This window comes from Lissotriton helveticus, chromosome 2_1 (genome assembly GCF_964261635.1).
Source record: "Lissotriton helveticus chromosome 2_1, aLisHel1.1, whole genome shotgun sequence".
Classification (NCBI taxonomy): Eukaryota; Metazoa; Chordata; class Amphibia; order Caudata; family Salamandridae; genus Lissotriton; species Lissotriton helveticus.
In genome coordinates this window covers 459,224,367-459,245,618 of record NC_136059.1, presented here as the reverse complement: position 1 = coordinate 459,245,618, position 21,252 = coordinate 459,224,367, and the positions used below count along the sequence as shown (strand labels likewise).

At 44.7% G+C, this 21,252-nt stretch overlaps 1 protein-coding gene across 2 annotated transcripts in view; it reads right to left on the bottom strand.

The window, feature by feature from the left end:
- Positions 1–21,252, bottom strand: part of IL31RA (interleukin 31 receptor A) — a 1,277,572-nt gene that overhangs the window by 396,465 nt on the left and 859,855 nt on the right. For both annotated transcript variants that reach the window (XM_078675103.1, XM_078675104.1), the window contains exon 9: positions 9,362–9,575. In XM_078675103.1, coding sequence (XP_078531229.1) covers positions 9,362–9,575 — 214 coding nt within the window. The remainder of the gene's footprint in view (positions 1–9,361; positions 9,576–21,252) is intronic.

The window sequence follows — 21,252 nt, the reverse complement described above, 5'->3', positions numbered from 1 at the left end:
GATGAAAATCCCTCCTTCTTTCCTCACTCTGACTTTCATCATTGTGAGAGAAAGACCCTTTGTGATCACTGAGCAATGGCTTCTTTAGTAGCTTCAGCTGGTGCTTCCCCACCACCTCCACCACCTCCAAGGAAGAGTGGACCACCTGCTCAAGTTATACTTCAGCAAGAAGAGGAAGAAGAAGAGGAACAGGACGACGAGCACGAAGAGAGGCAGTTTTTGCCTGAGGAGCCCAGGACGTCTCACCGGAAAGAAAACTTCATTTGGCAATTTTTTTAAATTCCCAAAGGTCAGAAAAAAGTAAATGCAAGATACGTAACTTGCCTTATATGTCAAGATAGACTGTCCAGAGGAACCGAGAAAAAATACAGTTTCGGAAACTACACAATGCATCGCCATATGACTAGGTGGCATCCAAACAACTACAGTGCTGCACAGTTTCGGAACGACCTAGATAATCTCCCTATTATGGCCAGAAGATCTGTTGTACCGGAAGTAACGGGACCAGAGGGCAGGGAGATGGTGCCAAATATACAAATGAGATTTGGTGAAGTAAAACACATCTGCGTATTTTGCGATGGATTCATTTGCTACGGAGAAAGAAGCATCACTCTGATCAACAGAGCTATTGACTATCATATGCAAGTTTGTACGAAACGCCCAAAATAATAAATACTTTTTTTTTGTTTTGTTGCTCCTGTTGAGCCCTTTACAATGAATCGTTTTCATTGCCCCCTCCAAGAAAAACCCCAAAAAATATAAAACTGTTCAGAAAAATTCAAAAAAAGTAAAAAAATGTTCCGAAAAATAATAAAAAAAATATAAAACAACAAAAACAATAAAAAAAAAAGTTCTTTTCAGAACTACCTCCCCGTTATTAAAAAATTGGTACAATATTTGGAACTGTGCCAACCTCTATTTCTCTTAGTTCGCTTCCCAGTTCGCTCGCCGGTACGCGAACCGGAAGCTAACCAAAAACAGTAAGTATAAGGGAAGGAAACAGACACTTATGTTAAAAGAAAGACAGCTATAGGGGAGTAAACTAGAGATACTATTAACCGTAATCCACTGCTGACGATGTCACATATTACATCATTCATGACATGCTCAGTGACATCATCAGCAGAGGATTGCGGTTTTTTTGGCAACGTGCCTTATCCACGGTTTAATAACGCTGCCTTTTGCTTTATATAAGTTTTCAAATTGTATGAAATATATACCAATAGGTCGTTATGAACCTTTAGGTAGTGCTTTTCTTCATGAGGTCTGGTCGCTTCCATACACATACAGATGTTTCAAAGATGATCAAGAAGTTTATCTGAATGGAGAGGAATGCACTGAGACGCCAGATCATTCACTAATGTGTAGGCACATACAGTTACACGGTTCATGCAACAAACACCGACCAAATATGGCTTGCGTGTTGCAAGGCACGCCAGTTCCTGCTATCATCCCCACGTTCAAGTTGTTGGAAAATGGTAGTTATTTGATGCTCAATAATGAAGATTGTTCTGGGTTAATTAAAAGTATTCCTTTTATCGTAACAGTAAGTGAACGGGTTATTTGCTGCAGAAATGTTCTATTTCCTCCCACACATGAACATAGGGAGTTTTCAATCTCGCCACAAATACCAACCTTGGGAGCAGATTTCAACGGCATGGCAAGAATAAGAGCTCTTTTGTCTCAGAGAGAGGTGGCCTTGAGTTCGGCCCGTGAAACCTTCGTGCTTCACATAGCGAACACCCGTACAGAGGTGCAGACCCTTTTCAATTCAGATTTGCCTTTCCATTTCAGCAAGATGTTTCGGACTATCTTTAACACATCCTCCACAAAGGCCCTGGCGCACTTTTTTAAAGTTGTTACCAGTGGTCTCGTGACTTCATTTGAGAAAATCTTTGGAGTCATCCCTGCTTTCTTTCATTCTATTTTTTCCACTCTGCTTCGAGAATTGCCATTTTTACTTGCATTACCAGCGGACGCTCTTGTGCTTTTTTACATTTTTAAATATGGATGTCCCTCCTATGCAACCTCCCGACCTGCAGCTGCTGACACTGTTCCGCAATCGCATGCTAGAATATTATGGCACAATGCCGTTGGCGATATTAAGCACGGCATATGGATTATCTTTTCGATTCTCCTAATTCACCTGTGTCCAGCCTGTTTTTCACTGCCTGACCTGTGATTTCGATTGGGCCATTGATTTGTGTCTCTGCGGACCGGTTTCTCCTGACGTCGACTTTAATCAGCTGATGACTCCTATCATTACTCACGAGTTGGTTTGTCCTGGCGAAAGGATTATGGCTGTGGCATTGATGCATGGACTAACTGGTCCCTGGAATTTACTGGCGGCAACACAGTCTTTCTTGGAACAGAGCTTTCTTGAAAACCCACCGAGCTGTCCTCTGATGGTGATAGAGGATCCGGTGCTGGGAGAGCACGTATGTTCTTTTCCGCTTTTAAATTGGATGGCTGAACTGTTTTCGGATGAAGACGGTGACTTCCTATTGGAGGCTGTTGCAGCTTATTTTGCATACACAGTTATGTCATAGACCTTTTTCATGTTTGATATGCTGAGTACTAGCATTTCATTGACAATTCATTGACTTATTTGTCAAGTTTTTATTATTTACCTTGCCTATTGGCTTAAGACTCGATAAAGTACTTGGCTGTTTTATTTTTCTTTAGCATTAAATTTTCCTAGTTTTTAATGCTTTACCTTGCGGACCGTCCACATATAAACTTGCAATCTGCTCTCATGAGATGGCACTTCTATTATCTTATTCAGTTCGTTTCCGGATCATGGGGAGGTGTCATCTAGGTCCTGGATATCTTTACACCGTGTTAAATTAGCATGGGCTCATTACCGGTTTAAACGCCATTTTTCCTTTTTTGCAACTTCTGCACACGGCACTTAGTTGTTGCTTTAGCTTTCAACCTAGTAGTTCATCGTGGTTTACATGAGAATAATATGTTATTGCTCTACTATCTGCTTTGCTTGTTAAACTATATCTGTACAGCGAGTGCTGAAGTTTCAAGAACAACACGATACAGAATTGTTATGAGATCTGATCTCCACGACTTCATACTCATAACATAAGTGCAGCTTCTGCCAATTCTGGGCATGAGGCGGGTTTTATATTGCTTTGCCGAACACACATACACAACACTTGATGCGGTTCACATGAAGAGAGAGCTGGTGTATGCTGATGTGATTCCTTCAAATCTAAGACACTAAAGTATGGCCACGCCCTAAACCAACACAAAGAGACCTTCTTAGCAAATAATATAATATGTGTATTAGGGAGGGTGAGATATAAGCAGCCGCGGGCCGTGGAGGGCGTTACGGTGAGGCAGGGAGGCGGGGAGGGGGAGAAGCAGGGTGGAGCCCTCTCCACCCTGCCCCTCCCCCTCCCCGCCTCCCTGCCCCACCGTAACTCCCTCCACGGCCCGCGGCTGCTTATAAGTGTTGCTAACTCTTATTCATTTACAGCATGTTAACATACTATCACCATTCGCTTTTTATGTACTAGTAACTATGCTGGTAATTTTGCTACTGATAATATGTGTACTTGTATTATCTAAGATACTACGCCTGAGAAGACGGCATTAGTAAATAAACATTTCAAATACACATGTGTTCTTCTTAACTCCATGTTCTGGTTTCTAAGAAATATATAACGACCGACTGTTCATGAGTTCCACGTATCCTGAGGTACTATAAGTTCATATTCTGGATTGTCTAAACATTGAGAGTTTGTTATATCCAATGTGACACTGTACCTAGCTTGCTAAGGGGTTTTGATTACTAAGGTGAGTTTTGGGACACCCTAATTCGCCGAGGTTCCAATCCTCTGTCCACAGTTCTGTGTGAGAACAGAAACCCTGCGACAGGGGCACCCCCGACCCTTGCTGGAGCTTCATCACACTTGCGATACAACTCCAGCAATGCGCCACCTTTACGGCACAGATACATCACGCATCTGTGCTGTTTTTGCCCCATGATGCGCCGCATTGTAAATGCAGCACACCATAGGTGACGGAACAGCGGCACAGAATGACTAACACATCCCTGGTGATGCGCCAGTCATCATAAATCTATCCCTATGCTTCTTATCTTGTTCGAGATGAACCGCCATATGTATCATCAAAGTTTTTTGCATTTCCTAAATAGCGAACTTTAAGGAATAAATAGCGATTCTTTACCATTCCTAGTTTGCGATGAGCTATTTGCTAATTACAAATTACCCATTCATTTCCTTCATTTCCATAGGGCGGTTGGACTCACTTTTAGCTCGAACGGCTGAATGGATTTCCACGAAACTTGGCAAAATTGTAGGGACTGGTAGCCCGATGTGCCTTTGCTATGTCTCAAGATATATGCTCCAGTGGTTTTTACGAAAATTAACTTTGAAAAATATATATTGGGCTACATTGGCCTATATATATATGTTGGAGCCCAAATGTAGCCCAATGTAGCCCAATGAAGCCCAATGTAGCCCAATGTAGCCCAAAGATGGCCGCCAGAGACGAAAAAAAACAAATGTAGCCCAAATATCAGCCAGATGTAGCCCAACTATAGCCCAGTGACAGAATGACCAATCAGCTTCGCAAACCTCCGTTACGCGAAGCGGAGCGCTGTTACAGATATATATCTTTTTTTGAACGTTCATTTCTCAAAATCCACTGGAGCACATATATTGAGACATAGCAAAGGCACATCGGGCTACCAGTCCCTAATATTTTACCAAGTTTCGTGCAAATCCATTCAGCCGTTCGATTATTATTATTTTTTTTTTTTTTTGCCCCGCGGGGCCCTTTTAAAACCTCCACATCAAACCTAGGGGGTCAGCGAGGATCTACTATTCCCCCTTATGGTCATTTGCCCCTTCGCTTTCGCCTCCTCTTGTCTCTCGATCCTACCGAGAGACAAGATGGCGGCCGCTACGGACTGTTTGGAATGTTGACAGACGCCGGAGAACCAATCAGCTTCGCTTCACAAAGCTCCGTTGCGCGAAAAGTACGCGTCCTGGAGCGCTGCCCAGAGCGCGCTTACAGATATATATCTTTTTTTAAACGTTAATTTCTCAAAATCCACTGTAGCACATATATTGAGACCTACAAAAGGCACATCGGGCTACCAGTCCCTACAATTTTGCCAAGTTTCGTGCAAATCCATTCAGCCGTTCGGGCTAAAAGTGAGGCCAACCGCCCTATGGAAATTAACATGGGAAAAACGCGTTTTGGGACCCCCTTTTTTCTCGGCCCCCCCCTTGACGAACCCCCCCAAATTTTCAGGGGCTGCTCAGAAACAAAATGTTCCATTTTCCTGAAAATTTCAGCCAATTCCGTCCACAAACGCCAAAGTTATTAGACATAGAATTTTCAAAAATCCCATAGAGAAAAAATCCTAACTATATATACCTACTGGCGACCGCCAGTAGGTAATATATATATATATCTCTCTCTCTCTCCCCCTCCCTCTCTCTGTCTCCCTCTGTCTCACTCACTCTGACTCTCTCACTCCCTCTCTTCCTCTGTCTCACTCACCCTGACTGTCTCCCTCTCTCTCTGTTTCCCTCTCCCTCACTCTATTTCCCTCTCCCTCACTCTATTTCCCTCTCTCCCCTTCCCTCTGTCTCCCTCTCTCTCCTTCCCTCTCCCTCATTCACTCTGTCTCCCTCTCTCTCTGTTTCCTTCTCCCTCACTCTATTTCCCTCTCCCTCACTCTATTTCCCTCTCCCTCCTTCCCTCTGTCTCCCTCTCTCTCCCTCGCTACCTCTCGCTCTCCCTCGCTCACTCACTTGCTCTCCCTCCCTCGCTCTCCCTCCCTCCCTCCCTCGCTTGCTCTCCCTCCCTCCCTCGCTCTCCCTCCCTCGTGCTCTAGCGTCCCAAACCCCAGGCACTGCCCGACCCTATGTCACTACCCCCAAACCCCTGGTGCAGACACCAGGACGCTCACAGAGGCTCGGGATCGTGCCTGGGGGCCTTATGGCTCCTCCACCACCTGTCTTCACTGCCGGGCCGTACCACTGAGCTGACGGACTCCTTGAGAGCCACGGCTGCCCAAAACCGGGCGCTGCGTCCCTAAAGCCAGTGAAACTCACGCAGAGGGCAGGGCGCTGCGAGAGCCTCGGCTCTGTCTCTAGCGCCCCAAACACCAGGGACTGCCGGACCCTATGTACAGATGAAGGGACGTTTATTTTGTGATTAGCATGGGGACCGAAGAAGAAAGGTGAAAGAATGTCTGTCCCAGGTGGAGAGTGACAATAGTGTCAACCAGTACACAATTTCTGTTTTACGTCTGTTATGTCATTGATGGCTATGACTTCTTTCAGTAGAAGTTGGTGCCTATTATTATTTTGTTTTCATTCGGATCCAGTTTTATATCATTGATGGCAGTGATTTCTTTCATTGGAATTTGTTGCTGATTTTTTACTGCTTTCTGTTTTACCTCTTATGTGTGGGAGGTGCCTCTTCGCAAATGTAAGATATCTATGCTACAATATAGGTGTTATTTTTGCAAGCATCCTTATGAAGTAGCTCTGTGCTACATGAATTAATCTATGTCTTTTTCTTATGCTTTGTGGGGCTAGTTTTTGATTACAAGCGCATATTTATGAATCGAACTAGCACCCCTGGTGCGGACATCAGGACGCTCGGAGAGCCTCGGCTCTCTCCCTGAAGCCCTTACAGACAGACAGGGCTCGTCAACCTGTCTCCACTACCGGGACACCTGAGCTGGCAGACTCTCTGAGAGCAACGTCTCTATCTCTGGCGCTGCCAAACACCGGGCGCTGGGTCCCTAAAGCCAGTGAAACTCACGCAGAGAGCAGGGCGCTGCAAGAGCCTCGGCTCTGTCCCTGGAGCACGCAGAGGCGGGCAGCACAGGACACTCCGCAACGCCCCTGGGGCCTCATTTATGAAAAGTGACGCATCGCTGCGTGAAAACAGCGATGCGTCACTTTTCACTGCGCTCTCCCTGCGACATGATTGATGCGTCATATTTATAATATGACGCATCATGTCGCAAGGAGTTACAGATACGTCAGTATTTCTGACGTATCTGTAGGCGCAAAAGTGACGCATTGCTGGAGTGTGTCACAAAAGTGACGCAACTCCAGCAATGCTTCCTTTCACATGGGGAAAGCCCCATGTGAAAGGGCTTGCGCCAGTCTTACTCCTGCTGTGAGGCAGGCGCAAGATTTTGACGCAACAGCGTCCTAAAAATGACGTCGTGAAATCTCATAGATTTCACTGCGTCACTATTACGAGGCTTTTTGCAGGTGAACGCCCCCTCTGCATACATTATACCTGACGCAGGTATAATGTAGCGCAAGGGTTTACAAAGTGACGCATCTGCTTAGATGCGTCACTTAGTAAATAGTGCGCATCAGGAGGCATGTTTTACGCCGCCGATGCGTCACAAAAAGTGACGCATCGGAAGCGCTAAACTGACGCAAGGCCTCATAAATGAGGCCCCTGGTGTTCCCAGACATTGTTGGACCCCGTCACCTCTGCCACTGAGCACCGGAGCTGGATGGCTGGAGCTCTAAAGAGCGTCTGCACTGTCCCAGGTGCTCCCAGAACAGGGTAGAGCCGATGAGGCTCTAGGCAGCGCCGCTGGTGGTCACAGAGCGCGAAACAACAGGAGTCTCTGTACCTGTGCTGTCAGCATGAGCCTGTGCCACGGACCGCCGCCCCCTGTGCCCCTCGCGGCTGGAACTTCTGTGAGCCATCACAATTTGCTGCCATGACTGGCGGGTACCACTGCCACCCGTTCGCTCAGTGACCCCAGAGAGACTCAAAAACCCGCGCGCGGACACGGAACAGGTGCATCAAATCAATAAGCAAGTCGCTGAGGCGTTCCGGCGCTTGCAAAGTAAACACCAATCCAAGCGGACGCAAATGAAAAAGCCTCGCTTTGTTTAGTCCTAAAAACAGTCTTGGAAACGGCGTGTCTCCTATGCTGTTCAGCTTCAAAGTTTTGCTGCCCGCCTGCGAAGAAGCTCAGCGATTTGAGAACATTTCTTTACTGGGCACGCACACACAATCTCCACACACAGCCGCACCCAAGCACTTCACAGGTTTTTAAACGACCATTGGCATGTTAATGATGTTTTGTTCACCTCTCAGCGCCCCTGCAGCTCCACTCTGACTATAGTGAGAATCGCCCGGCCCCCACAGAGCAGCAGAGTCTGAGTTGCGCTCTGTTTGCAGACACTCTTAAAAAAAAAAAACTCGGGTACGATGTCTGGAACTATGAGTACCCCTGCTCTAAATAATAAGGACTCTCTCTCTGCCGATGCTCATGGTATCATTCATTCAATGGTTGACCATGTTCAATGAGTGAGAGCATTTTAGTAGTCGCAATATTAGAAATTATTCCCCCCTGGTTTGCTATAGACTGACGTACTTTCTGGTACTTTCAGCCAGTGCCATTAACAATCAAACAATCCTTGAGACTTCTCGTCCCTCTGCCATAGGAGCCTGTGGGCCCAATTATTTGATCTTTTCCACGGACATCTTCCCTGTGGAATAAAGTGAACATTAATTGACCTTTCATGTATTATACATATTACATGGTCCATGTCACCCTTATTAAATGTGCGATTTTTCAACTCATTTCACCTGTAGGTGGATCCCCCCGTCCTGATGAAGAGCCCGGTCTAAGGACTGGATGCTCCTCTATATTTGGGGTTGAAACGTTGACTATTCTCTACATACCTGTACTGGCTTTGTACCTACACATAGATACCAGTGATTGATTGACTGTATCTCCTTAATACTGTGTATCGCTACTCTGATTATTGTAATGACCAGGCAGGTCCTTGTAAATAGATTGTATATATTGCACAATTCTCCTACCCTCACATTAGCACATCTCCCTGCACAATTGTTTCACTTTTCCTCGGAGCACCATTCATGCAAATTATATTGATTACTCATTTCATGTTAAATGACGATAACATTTCCTTTTGAATTTGAACTCTAATTGTTTAATGTTGTTATTCAGGGTGATGTGTTTTGATGAAATTTGTCTTTCCACTATGACCACCCTTTCTGTACTAGAGTAGTTTAAGCAGACTAGAGTAGGGCCACAAGCACTAATAAATGTTATCCTGGAATGGCAAACCTTTTTCGGGCCAAATATATGCTGAGGCCTCAGGTTAAAATGTACTTGAAAAAGCTCCAGAGGAAAATAAAATACAGAATCATTACGTTAGTTCAATAGGCAAGATGAATCTAGAAATGAATTACTTGCCCTGGACGTCAAAATGGTCAAATTGATGCAACTAACATCAGCACAGTTACACATATTTAGCATAAAATTCAGCTCTAAAAAATGTCAATATAAACGTACCTTTTTCTCCGATTGATGGAATCCTTAGACTAGCTTCAGGGGAGTCTCCAGCAGAGTTGTAAGCAACTACAGATATCCAGTAAGCTTCTCCAGTAATATTGAAGGTAATTGTATTTTCTGTGGTGTTGCCCATCAATTTCTGTGCAGCATAGCTTTCAAGAAAGCATTGAGTTCTATATCCAAGAGTTGTGCCAGATGAGGAAAGCGGTAATTCCTGTTCATGGATGGAATGCATACAAAACATAAGTTTACTAATTTGCATGAAGCGAGACTATGGTGTAACAAGCATTTGCCAAACAAACAGTTCTGGCCTTTTTCTTATTACAGACATAACGTCTCACATACACCCACATCACCATTTCTATTACATACAACGTTTGTCAAACACAAAGTGCTCTTGCACAATGGCCATCTTGCTAATGGTACACGTGGTAATGGTGGTTGTAATGGTGGCAATAGTAATGGAGGTGATGGTGGTGGTAATGGTAATGGTAGTAACTGTATTGATGGTTGAAACAGTAACAATAGTGATGGTAATGATAATGGTGGTGGTAGTTGAGATAAGGGAAATGACTGTGGTGGTAACAGTAATGCTATCAGAGGTGGAAACAGTAATACTGGTATCAATACTGGTGTGTTAATGGCAGTAATGGTGAATGAATTAGTGAGTCAGTGAATGAATGGATGAATGAAGGGAGTAGTAAAGAGCAACTGATACCCTATACTGAACATCATGCCTCTGGTACTGCTGGTGGAAAGAAGCTACTTACCTGAAACTAGTTTCCTAACCTAATTGATGTTTTTTTAACTGATTCACATTCTTGAATAATTGCCTGTCATTGAGTTAGGAATCCATGTTAACTTTAAATTTGTTGTAGGATAGTGTAACGTGTCTGAATGGCCTTAAGCAGTGTCACTTTAGTAACAAACACAACTCACTGAAAAAGAGACCACCTTCACCCAAGGAAGTCAGAGTGTGCTTACCTTCACCACTTCCAGAGGCAATCATTCATCAAATATGAAGAATGAGGCAAAGGGAAGCTTGATATGAAAGGTGTGCCTCTAATAGGGAAAGAGGGAGGGCTTCATGCAAATGTACAAAAGACACCAACATTCGGAAGCTGTAGCTAAAGATAATAGGGGAGGCATTCGAGAACAAGTACTGTACTTGTAGTGAGCATAGGAATGCAGTAGGGTTCTGTTAACTGATTTATTGCAATTTACAAATCCATGTAATTGGGCCCACAAGGGGAACAAATACAAACAGATGAACACTCATCTGGTGCAGGTTTCCATCTGCCCAAACGTTCTAATCCACATTATAAATACCCCAATCCACATTCGAAACTATCCCACTATGACCTCATGACCTTGCACTACTTGTTACAGCCCAATACAATACTTCTCTCCATTTGGAAAAAAACCCAAAAAAAGATCAACACTCCATAAATATTATGACATTAGTAAAGAATATAATCTTTGAGTCTAACAGGCACAACTATTTTTCTTCTTGCTCGAACAGTAGTTTCTATATCATCATCCTATAAATGAACCCCACAATCATAATTTTCAATAAAACATATGTTTACATTACTATTTTCTTGTGTGTCTGGTACATTAATTTCAGGAACCTGTATTTCAAAGATATCAGGCAAAGAATTACCTAATTCAGTGCAATTTAAAAAAATGTCTTGCCCCTGATAAAGTAATACTACTGCACTCTTATTTCACCATCCTTTATTCTTCAATAGTTCTACACTTTCAGATATTTTCAAAACTTGCATAGGTGAAAAACAAATGTGATTCACCTTTTTGTACCTTATTTGTTTTTTTCACTAACAATCAATCAATCATAACACTTGTATAGCGCACTACTCACCCAGAAGGGTCTCAAGGCGCTTGGGGGAAGGGGTTTGCTACTGCTCGAACAGCCAGGTCTTGAGTTGTCTCCTGAAGGCGAGATGGTCCTGGGTCAGCCGAAGGTGGATGGGGAGGGAGTTCTATGTCTTGGCCGCCAGGTAGGAGAAGGATCTTCCTCCGGCGGTGGCTCTTCGGATGCGTGGGCGAGGCTGGTGGACCGTAGCTGGCGGGTGGGCGTGTAGAAGGTCAGGCGGTCGTTGAGGTACTTGGGGCCCAGGTCGTGGAGAGACTTGTGTGCGTGGGTGAGGAGCCGGAACGTGATCCTCTTGTTGACGGGGAGCCAGTGCAGGTCTTTCAGGTGGCCGGAGATGTGGCTGCGTCGGGGGATGTCCAGGATGAGTCGGGCGGAGGCGTTCTGGATGCGTTGGAGTTTTTTCTGTAGCTTGGCTGTGGTTCCGGCGTAGAGGGTGTTTCCGTAGTCCAGTCGGCTGGTGACGAGTGCTTGGGTGACCGTCTTCCTGGTTTCGGTCGGGATCCATCGGAAGATCTTTCGGAGCATACGCAGGGTGTTGAAGCACGAAGAGGAGACGGCGTTGACTTGCCTGGTCATCGAGAGGGAAGAGTCCAGGATGAAGCCCAGGTTGCGTGGACCCAGTCCCCTACCGACAATTGTTTTGTTTTTGTTCTACACAAATTGCAATGATACTACTTGTCTTTCTTCTGTTTCTCTTCAATCCTGTGTTTCACTTCTACATTTCCATCCCCAATATCAGTAACACAATTTTGCATCCCATTCCTATTTATCTTTGGTGTCAGAGACGTTTGACCTACTCCCCCTCTCATCAAGAAGAAAGGAGAACAGCCCGTAACTGAATGAGGGGTATTAAAACTAGTGATTCTTTTCCTTAAAACTCTTTCTCAGGCACATTGGAGGACAAAGCCATTCGAATGCCCTCCTTTAAAAACCTAATAACTCTCTCCACCAAGCCAATCGATGAAAGATTATATACAGGTGTTTTTTTCTTGTTTGAGGCAATATTAATGAAGAAAGTCCAACATTTTATTTTTACCTTAACTGAATGCCATTATCTGATACTAAGATAACAGGAATGCCTTCTATGGCAAAGGTTGTTTGTAAAAATTCAATGACAATAACTGTAGTCCCACTAGAGCTTAATTTATAATGCACCCAGTTAGAATAACGGTCTGTTAAACGTAAAAAATGCATATCTTCAGTCAAAGAATTAAAAGGGCCAGCAAAATTAGTTCCTAATGTCAACCAAGGTCCTTAAGGAATGGCAGCCAAATGCATTTACTCCTTAGAAGTCTGCCATTGCTTGTCTGAACTCACACATTCTAAACACTTGTCATTGTTAGCATCAACATTCTTATCCACACCTGGCCATCAATAATGTCTCCTCAGCAGTCATTTTGTGGCTGTAGCACCTGGGTGTCCATCATGTGAAACTGTAATGAATCTCTCTCCTGATGTATATGGTGGAACAACAACATTATGTCTTAAAAGTAACTGATCTATATCTATATATCTATATCTATATAGCCGATAAAATTATTTTATCTGCCAACCTCTATTCACAGCATTACAAAACCATATTCAATCTATATCATACACCATTTAAAATGCTAAATTGGGGCAATGTTAATAATGGGAAATGTTACAGGTGTCAATCCTGATTTGGCAGATATTGTACACATTTTTTCAGACTGTCCAATATTAAAACCTTTTTTGTATCTATAGAAGAATTCTTAGCATATATTACAAAGTCTGATGTGATAATCTAAAGAGAGATGATTATTTTTGGTTTATCTAATGATAGTAATTTGTTTCTAGGTTATCAAAAAAACAGATATGTTCTATTTATGGCTATGGCTGTAGCTCGCCTATGCATATCTTCAATGTGGCTGAAGCCTGAAGCACCTACATATGAAATGTGGCGAGTAAAGTTTTATAATGTTTTTTATTTAGAATTTAATCTTTATCGGATCAAATCAGTCAGGAAAATGCAAAAGGGGTACAAAATTTGGCAGGTAATGATAGACCATTTAGAAACCTAAGAATTATTACTCTCGCGGTTAAATATGATAACCTGCTGTTTAGATAGTATTTTTTGATATTAATACTGCTTCTTTTGTTTGTTTATTACTTTTCCCTATTTTTAATTATCTATGTTAAATATTGCACCACAAATTTGTGTGTTAGCACGATGATTTTGTTATGATATAATGGCTTTATATGCTTTTTTGTCTATGTGGCTTTGAACTGAATCAATAAAAAAAATTAAAAAAAAAAAAAAGTAACTGATCCTCAATAGTAAATCCATCTGCAACTAGCCTACAACTTTTTAATGTGTTGTCCAAATTTCTATTTGGTGGCCAACCTTTAATTACATTTTCTTTAACTTTCTTCAAAACTAAATTCTTCTCCATAGCTTCTATCCATTCATTATCAGAAATGCAACCTTCCGAACCACTAGTTGCATCAACAACACATATCACACATTCCTGATGAGACACATTACAATATTCATCCACTTCTTCAATAGGTGATCTGGACAACCAATAAGCCTTTTGGTTCAAACCTCCAGATATGTGCCTGACCACAAAATTATATTCTTGCAATCTGGACATTAGTCTGATCAACAATTATGAAACTGTTGCTGTATCTTTAGAACCATCAAACATGAATAAAAGTGGCTTATGATCCGTGACAATTTCAATCTCTTTACCCCATAAATAACTTTGCAATTTATCCACTGCCCAAAAACTCGCTAAGACGTCTCTTTCAATTGTGCTGAATTTCTTTTCTGCCTCAGTTAATCCTCTCAAAATGAAGGCTACAGTATATTCTTTGCCATCTACCATATAAGTGAAAACTGCCCCTAAACCTATGCCGCTAGCATCTACTAGGATAATATTTCTCACATTGGAATTGTGGGAATCGTGGGACTTAACGCCTTCGATGCTCATGACGGAGCGGTTCCGTCATGAGCATCGGTTCGGCTGTGCTGATGACAGAACAGCTCCGTCATGAGCACAGCCCCTGGGGCATCGATTGTGGCACCACAGCAGAAGAGTTTCCGCTGCCACCCGACCAACCTACGCTTCCCCACGACGTCAGCACGCACAGCACGTGCCGACGTCATCAGGAAGCACTGGACGTGCTGGAAACCATTTGTTTCCAGCGCGTCCACGGAGAAGGAGGTAGGTTTTGGCCTCCTGGTGGGGCGATGGGGCCAAAATTGGATGCCTTGAGGCATTGGGGGAGAGGAAACAGTATATCCTCTCCCCTGAGGTCTCACTGCAGGGCATTCCTGGTGCACGATCGCGCACAGCGTCGCGATCATGCACCAGGAATGCCCCCAATAGACACCAGGGATGTTATTTTGTGAGCAAAGTAAGCGACCCCTTGGGCAAGGATTGCTTCCTATGGGGGGCATTTAAATTCAGACTTTTCTGCCCCCCCCCGGGGACAGACCGGTCATTTTTTGGCCGATTCTGGACCCAGGGCGGGCAGAAAAGCCCACTAGAGCCAGGGAATTGTTTTTTCTAAAAATCAGAAGCGACCCCTTGGGCAAGGGTTGCTTCCAGTGGCCCAAAATATTTTTTAAGTATATTCTGCCCCCTCTGGGGGCAGATCTTTTCTTTATTTGGCCTTTCTGCCCCGGGGGGGGGGGGAGGGGAGGGCAGAAAACCCCACTAGACACCAGGGAATTTATTTATTTTTAAATGGAAGCGACCCCTTGGGCAAGGGTCGCTTCAAGGGGGCAAATTTATTTTTAAATTATATTCTGCCCCCCTGGGGACAGATAGCCTGATATTTTGGGTGTTTCTGGCCCGGGGGGGGGGGGCAGAAAATCCCACTAGAGCCAGGGAATAGTTTTTTTAAAAATTGGAAGCGACCCCTTGGGCAAGGCTAGCTTCCAGGGGCCCGAATTTAAAAATAAAGTATATTCTGCCCCCCCTGGGTAGATCGGTTTGTTTAATTGGCCTTTCTGCCATTGTTTTTTTTTCTTTCTAGTGGGTTATCGTTGTTTTTGCTGTGTCGGGCAAGGCTCGCTTCGAGGGGCCCTAATTTAAAAATAACGTATATTCTGCCCCCTTGGGCAGATCGATTTGTTTAATTGGCCTTTCTGACATTGTTTTTTTTCTTTCTAGTGGGTTATCGTTGATTTTTGCTGTGTCTTTGCAGAGTAGGTGCTGGTGAGTGTAGCTGTCTCTTGTAAGTGAATCGTATAGTTTTTGAGTATATAGATCTTTGTGATAAAGGCACACATGTTTTTTATTTACTTATTTTGCAGTGTTGGTTGTTGACTTGTTTGTCCAGTCTCCTTTCTTAGTAAGGATAATGGCTAGCCGCAGGATTACTGCTCAGCAGGTTGTTGGTAAGCTTTTTGATTCTTCCTCTGACCATGGTCCAGAGACTGACTCTGATTCTGAGGCAGAGGTGGGAGGGGCAGTGAGTTTTCTCTCCACATGGCATCATCCGATGATGAAGATACTCTCAGTGCAGATGAAGCTACTCTTAGTGCGGAAGAAGTGCCTGTGTTAGAGGAGGACATTGATGTGCCAATAGTGCGGCAAGAGGCATCTGGTCTGCAGCCTGAGGCTACAAGACTTCCCGTTTGTATAGTGAGGCAAGAGGCATCTGGGCTGCAGCCTTGGGCTGCAAGACTTCCCGTGAATATAGTGAGACAAGAGGCAGCTGGGCTGCAGCCTGGGGCTGCAAGGCTTCCCGTTGAAAGTGCGGACCTCTGGGTTGCCCTAGGAACGGTGCAGCCGGCATTGCCATACTTTACTGGTGTTCCTGGGTGTTAAGTGAATACTGAAAACATTTTGCTGATAAATGTTTTTCAGTTGTTTATGGACGATGTGTTTTTGGCAGATATTGTTGAGCAGACTAATTTGTATGCTGAACAGTTTTTGAGGGACAACAGTGCCAGCCTTAAGCCCCACTCTAGAGCTACCCGGTGGACTCCCACAAATCTGGAAGAGATGAAGAAGTTCTTGGGTTTAACTTTTTTGATGGGCTTGCTAAGGAAGCCATCAATGGCTTCAGATTGGTCCACTAGTCCCTTGATGGCAACTGCTATATTTCCGGCAGTCATGAGTCGTGATAGGTATTTGCTTCTGCTTTGGATGATGCATTTTGTCGATAATGGCTTAGCTTTGCCACAAGATCACCCTGATTGTGAACTTTTTTTTAAGATTCGGCCTGTCATTGATCACTTTGTTGATCGATTTTCTGAGATCTATGCTCCAGGGAAAGAAATTGCAGTGGATGAGTCTTTGGTGTTGTTCAAGGGCCGCTTGGTTTTTAGGCAAAACATTTCTAGTAAGAGGGCACGCTATGGAATTAAGCTGTATATGCAGTGTGACAGTGGGACTGGATATGTCTCTAATTTCAGGTAAGGTAAGGAATCCAGGATTAACCCCCTGGTTGTCCGTCCACTTTTGGAGTGACTGAGAAAATTGTGTGGTAACTTGGTAGATGACTTCTTAACAAAGGCCACCATTTATATGTAGATAACTTCTACACTGGTGTGCGATTGTTCAGGAAATTGGCCAAAGTGGACATTGTTGCTTGTGGCACAATCCGCTCTAACCGTAAAGGTTTCCCAAAAGAACTAGTTTGTCAAAAGCTTGTGCGGGGACAGTGCAGTGTGTTGCGAGGAGCTTCTAGCTGTGAAGTTTTCAGACAGGAGAGATGTCTACATGCTCACTACCATCCATGATGAAAGAACTGCACCTGTGACTGTTTGGGGTCAGATTGCTGAAGCGCGCAAACCTGTGTGCATTTTAGACAATAATAGGCACATGGGTGGTGTTGACAGAGTAGATCAGAGGTTGGAACCTTACGCTGCTCTTCGTAAGGCTTACATTTGGTACAAGAAGTTGGCTATCCATCTTTTCCAACCTTTAATGCTTTTGTTGTGTTTCAGGATTCTTGTGCTGAGTCAAAGATGACTTTTGTTAAGTTTCAGGAGTCTGTAATAGGCAGCCTTGTTTTAGTGGAACAGGCAAGTGTTCCTAGAGTTGGAGTGGTGGAGGATGTTGCTAGATTGAAAGATCACCACTTTCCTGATCACATTCCTCCCACACCTTTAAAAGACTTTCCCAGTAGGAGATGTAGAGTCTGTTGGCGAAGAGGTATGCGGAAGGAGACTAATGTACTGCCCCGAGTGTCCTTCTAACCCTGGGCTGTGTGTGCCTGCTTGTTTTAGAACAGGGGTCTCCAACCAGTCGATCGCGAGCTACCGGTAGCTCGCCTAACCCCCATGAGTAACTTGCGCCTCGTGTTTCAATTTGGTAGCCTGTTATTGTCATTTATTGTTTTTAGGCCTTTTTTTGTAGCCGCTGCCTGCCGTCACCAGAGCCAGCTGCTCAGATTGGCTTAACTGAGCTCAGCTGGGGCGGGGCGGGACAAAGATGATGACGCTGTTGCTGAACTGGTTACCTCGCTACCTGCCTTTCAGAGCCTGGCACCACAGACTTGATTGCGCAACCCGTGTGCGGAGCAAGCGCCAGGCGGGTGGGATCGGAGGGAGCAGGTTTCGTAAAGCCTGGCACAAGCAGTATTGAACTGCTACAAACCCGCACAGCCTGCCTTGTTCTCCTGGATTTGGAACATATTTCATCAGGAGCAGATCAAACGGTAAGCGCTTGCCTGGCTAGTAAACACCATAATACACTGTTCTCTAGACTGGAGCTACGATGTGCGCCTTCTATACTTAGCCGCTGGTATGCCACGGGCTCTTAAAAAATGGGGAATGTCTTTTTCTCTGTGGCCAGGTCACTGACAGAGCACAGGCACGGTCATCCAAACAATACACGTGTTTGTAGCTTTCTAAACTTCGAAACTAGCGATCCACTCCGTGCCGCAGTCACCCCTCGGGTCTTTAGATCACACCATCTTGTGTTACTAACTGCTAGGAGTTATGCTCCTACAACAGTAATTATGGACCTGAAATCCGTGCATGCATGCACAGTATTGTTTGTAAAAAAAGGAATCCTCCGGGTGAGGGGAAACGCATGACGGAGCGCTGGGCGGGCAGCACTGGCTGTGGTGGTCTCGAGTGTTGTCCTTTTCCCAGAGTAGCCGGTGTCTGTCTCGGGATGATGCGGCCTAACAAAGGACCCCCGCTCTGTTACACGGATGTGATGACATGTGGTGCTTGACTGTGCGGGGCTCTGTCCTGCACGTGTCGCAGGGGAGTTATTTTGCCCTCACGTGGTTCTCATTGTGGGGCATGCGTAAGTGAAGGGAATCCTGGCTTTAGTGGTACTCACACGGCGCCACAGTGCATGTTTGCTTCATATTTGCTTCAGTCGCATATCGGCTGAGTGACCATATCCAACATTCAGGGACAGTGACGTGTGTTTTCAATATCTAACACAGCAGCAGCTCACTGACATTACTGCAAATAGTCTCTGTGATGCTGTCCCATTTCTAATATGTGATATTCTGTTTCGATCAAAAGAATCATTTTTATGGATATTGCATGAAACATTACCCGTCCCACACTATGTAAATCTGCACATCCATAGGCCCACCTGCAGCCTTATATATTTTTGCAATTTTTCCCACTAGCAAATTTCTGCGCAGGTCCAGCTCTCTGCACTTTGTGGCGGTTGCAAGTTTTCCCACTTCTCTCTTCTCGAGCAAAGATTTTTCCCCCGACATGCAGGATAAGTTTCATTTCATAAGCCATATAGTTTTCTCTGAAAAGATGCGTATGCAGTGTTACTAAAATGCCAAAGTGAAAAAATAATGTAGGTACATTTGCAAAGCGGTCCATATGATTGTACAAAGGTCTCAAAAGAAAAGCTTTGCTAGCTCATAATTGTAAGGTGCTCCCTGAACTCGGGTGCACAGTCATCTCATTGAGGTGTGCAGTGTTGTACGGAGTCCGTGATTGGTGCATGGTGTGCACATCCACCCATAGTCTCATGGGCATTAGTTCATGAGTCTGTTAGATCAAGTAACACGCCCTTCAACCGATGCTTGCTCAGCGCTGACCCCTGGTCTATAGTCAGCCTCTCATTCAGCATGTGTAAAGGGAAGGGTATGGAATGCAAGCTACAGAGATTAAGAGGGTTCTTCAAGCCCCTGTTAGTAACGGTTCATGTTGTCGTAACCCAGCCAGTGCTCTACTAGGGGTAACAAAGCATAGCAGCTGCCACCCACGCGCAGCCTGGTTTTACCCATATCTTGCCAAATTCATCTGCCTCTTCATTGCTGGCGCTCACCACTGACCATTAACCCAGATCACCGCCCACAAACCCCTCTGTACCTCCTCAGGGTTAAAGGTCGCTGCCCTCCTGGCACTTTTTCACCAGAAGACACTCTTTCCAACTTAAGGCTGGATGAAGGCCTGCTGTATCACCGTGCACCTTCAAACATGTCCTCACGCCACACATTCTTCAGAATGACTTGTCACATCTTCCCTCTCCCCACGATTCTCCAAAGGGACTGGGGCTGGGCAATATCAATGTGCGTTATGAGCAGAAAATTAACTTTTCAAACCATGTTCATTATTGGGAACATCGACTTCGTGGAGATAATGGTTTTTATTTAATTTATATTTGTGGTTTTATATTGTTCTGATGAGGCCCAACAAACCATACCAATGCAATGCAAAGTATAACATGTAAAACTTTATAAAACAAGAGTATGTGGTGAAGGAGAAATAATTGAGGTTCTTCTTACTGAAATGAGTCTCTTTTTTTAAAACTAATGGCCACATCTAAGTTAGACTTTAATAAATTACATTTGGTAAGGAATATATGTTGAGGTTTAACTTTTGCAGTGTGTGAACAAGTTGATCGAGGATCACAAAAGGAGTTCATAGGCTTGTATCCTGCAGTAGTTCGTTATACTTTCCAGGAATGCTTCCAAACAAGACAAGCTTTTGCTTCAGGTAGCACAACCTGCGTCTGTCTGTCACTTTTAAAGAGGGAGTGCGGCCCCTTTTGTTCAAACGACAGTAAGGGCTCCAAAGAAAGGCTTAAAATCAATTAAACTGGATGTGTGGTGTCCCTCAAAAAAATGCGCGAGTTGCTTGCCCTTTTAGTAGCTCACGACGATTTTCACTGGTCAGAAGTAGCTCTCACTACAGAAAAGGTTGGAGAGCCCTGTTTTAATATTTTTTGTTCAGTTTCAAGGTTGGCATTTGTGTAGTGTCTTTAGTTTCAGTTTTTGTGTTAGTAGATTTCTATCTATTTGCAATTTGTTTGTGTTTTCTTATTTATATAAAAAAAATCCTAAATGTGATGGCGGTGTGCGTGGAGTGGCGCTTTTCCGGCAGTGTGCATGGTCTGGTGCTTGGCTGATGGTGTGTTTGGATTGGCGCTTGGCTGGCGGTGTGTTTGTACTGGCGCTTGGCTGGCGGTGTGTTTGTACTGAAGCTTGGCTGGCAGTGTGTTTGTACTGGCGCTTTGCTGGCGGTGTGTGTGGACTGGCCCTTGGCTGGTGGTGTGCGTGGACTGGCACTTGGCTGGCGGTGTGCGTGGGTTGGCGCTTGGCTGGTGGTGTGCGTGGACTGCCGCTTGGCTGGTGGTGTGCGTGGACTGGCGCTTGGCTAGCGGTGTGCGTTGGCTGGCGGTGTACGTGGGTTGGCACTTGGCTAGCGGTGTGTGTGGACTGGCGCTTGGCTGGAGGTGTGCGTGTGATGGCAGTTGGCTGGCGGTGTGCGTGGACTGGCGCTTGGCTGGTGGTGTGCGTGGACTGGCGGTGTCTAAGTAGTGACTTGATGCTGGTCACTACACACACTGCTAGCTGAGAGCCACTCCATGCAATCCATCAGTTTGTGTAGTTTCTGTATCAGGAATGTGGGCGTGTGAAAGTTATGGGCCCTTGAATGCCGCTGTCTGCTGGTGGGAGTATTGTAATGTGATGTGCCAGCGGCTGGCGGTGTGAATGTTTTGTATGTGTCACACGTATGAAAGGTGTATGAATGGCCTGTAAAGAGGTTGGTGCCTTGTCGTGGATTTACAGCTCACGAGCTGTGAGT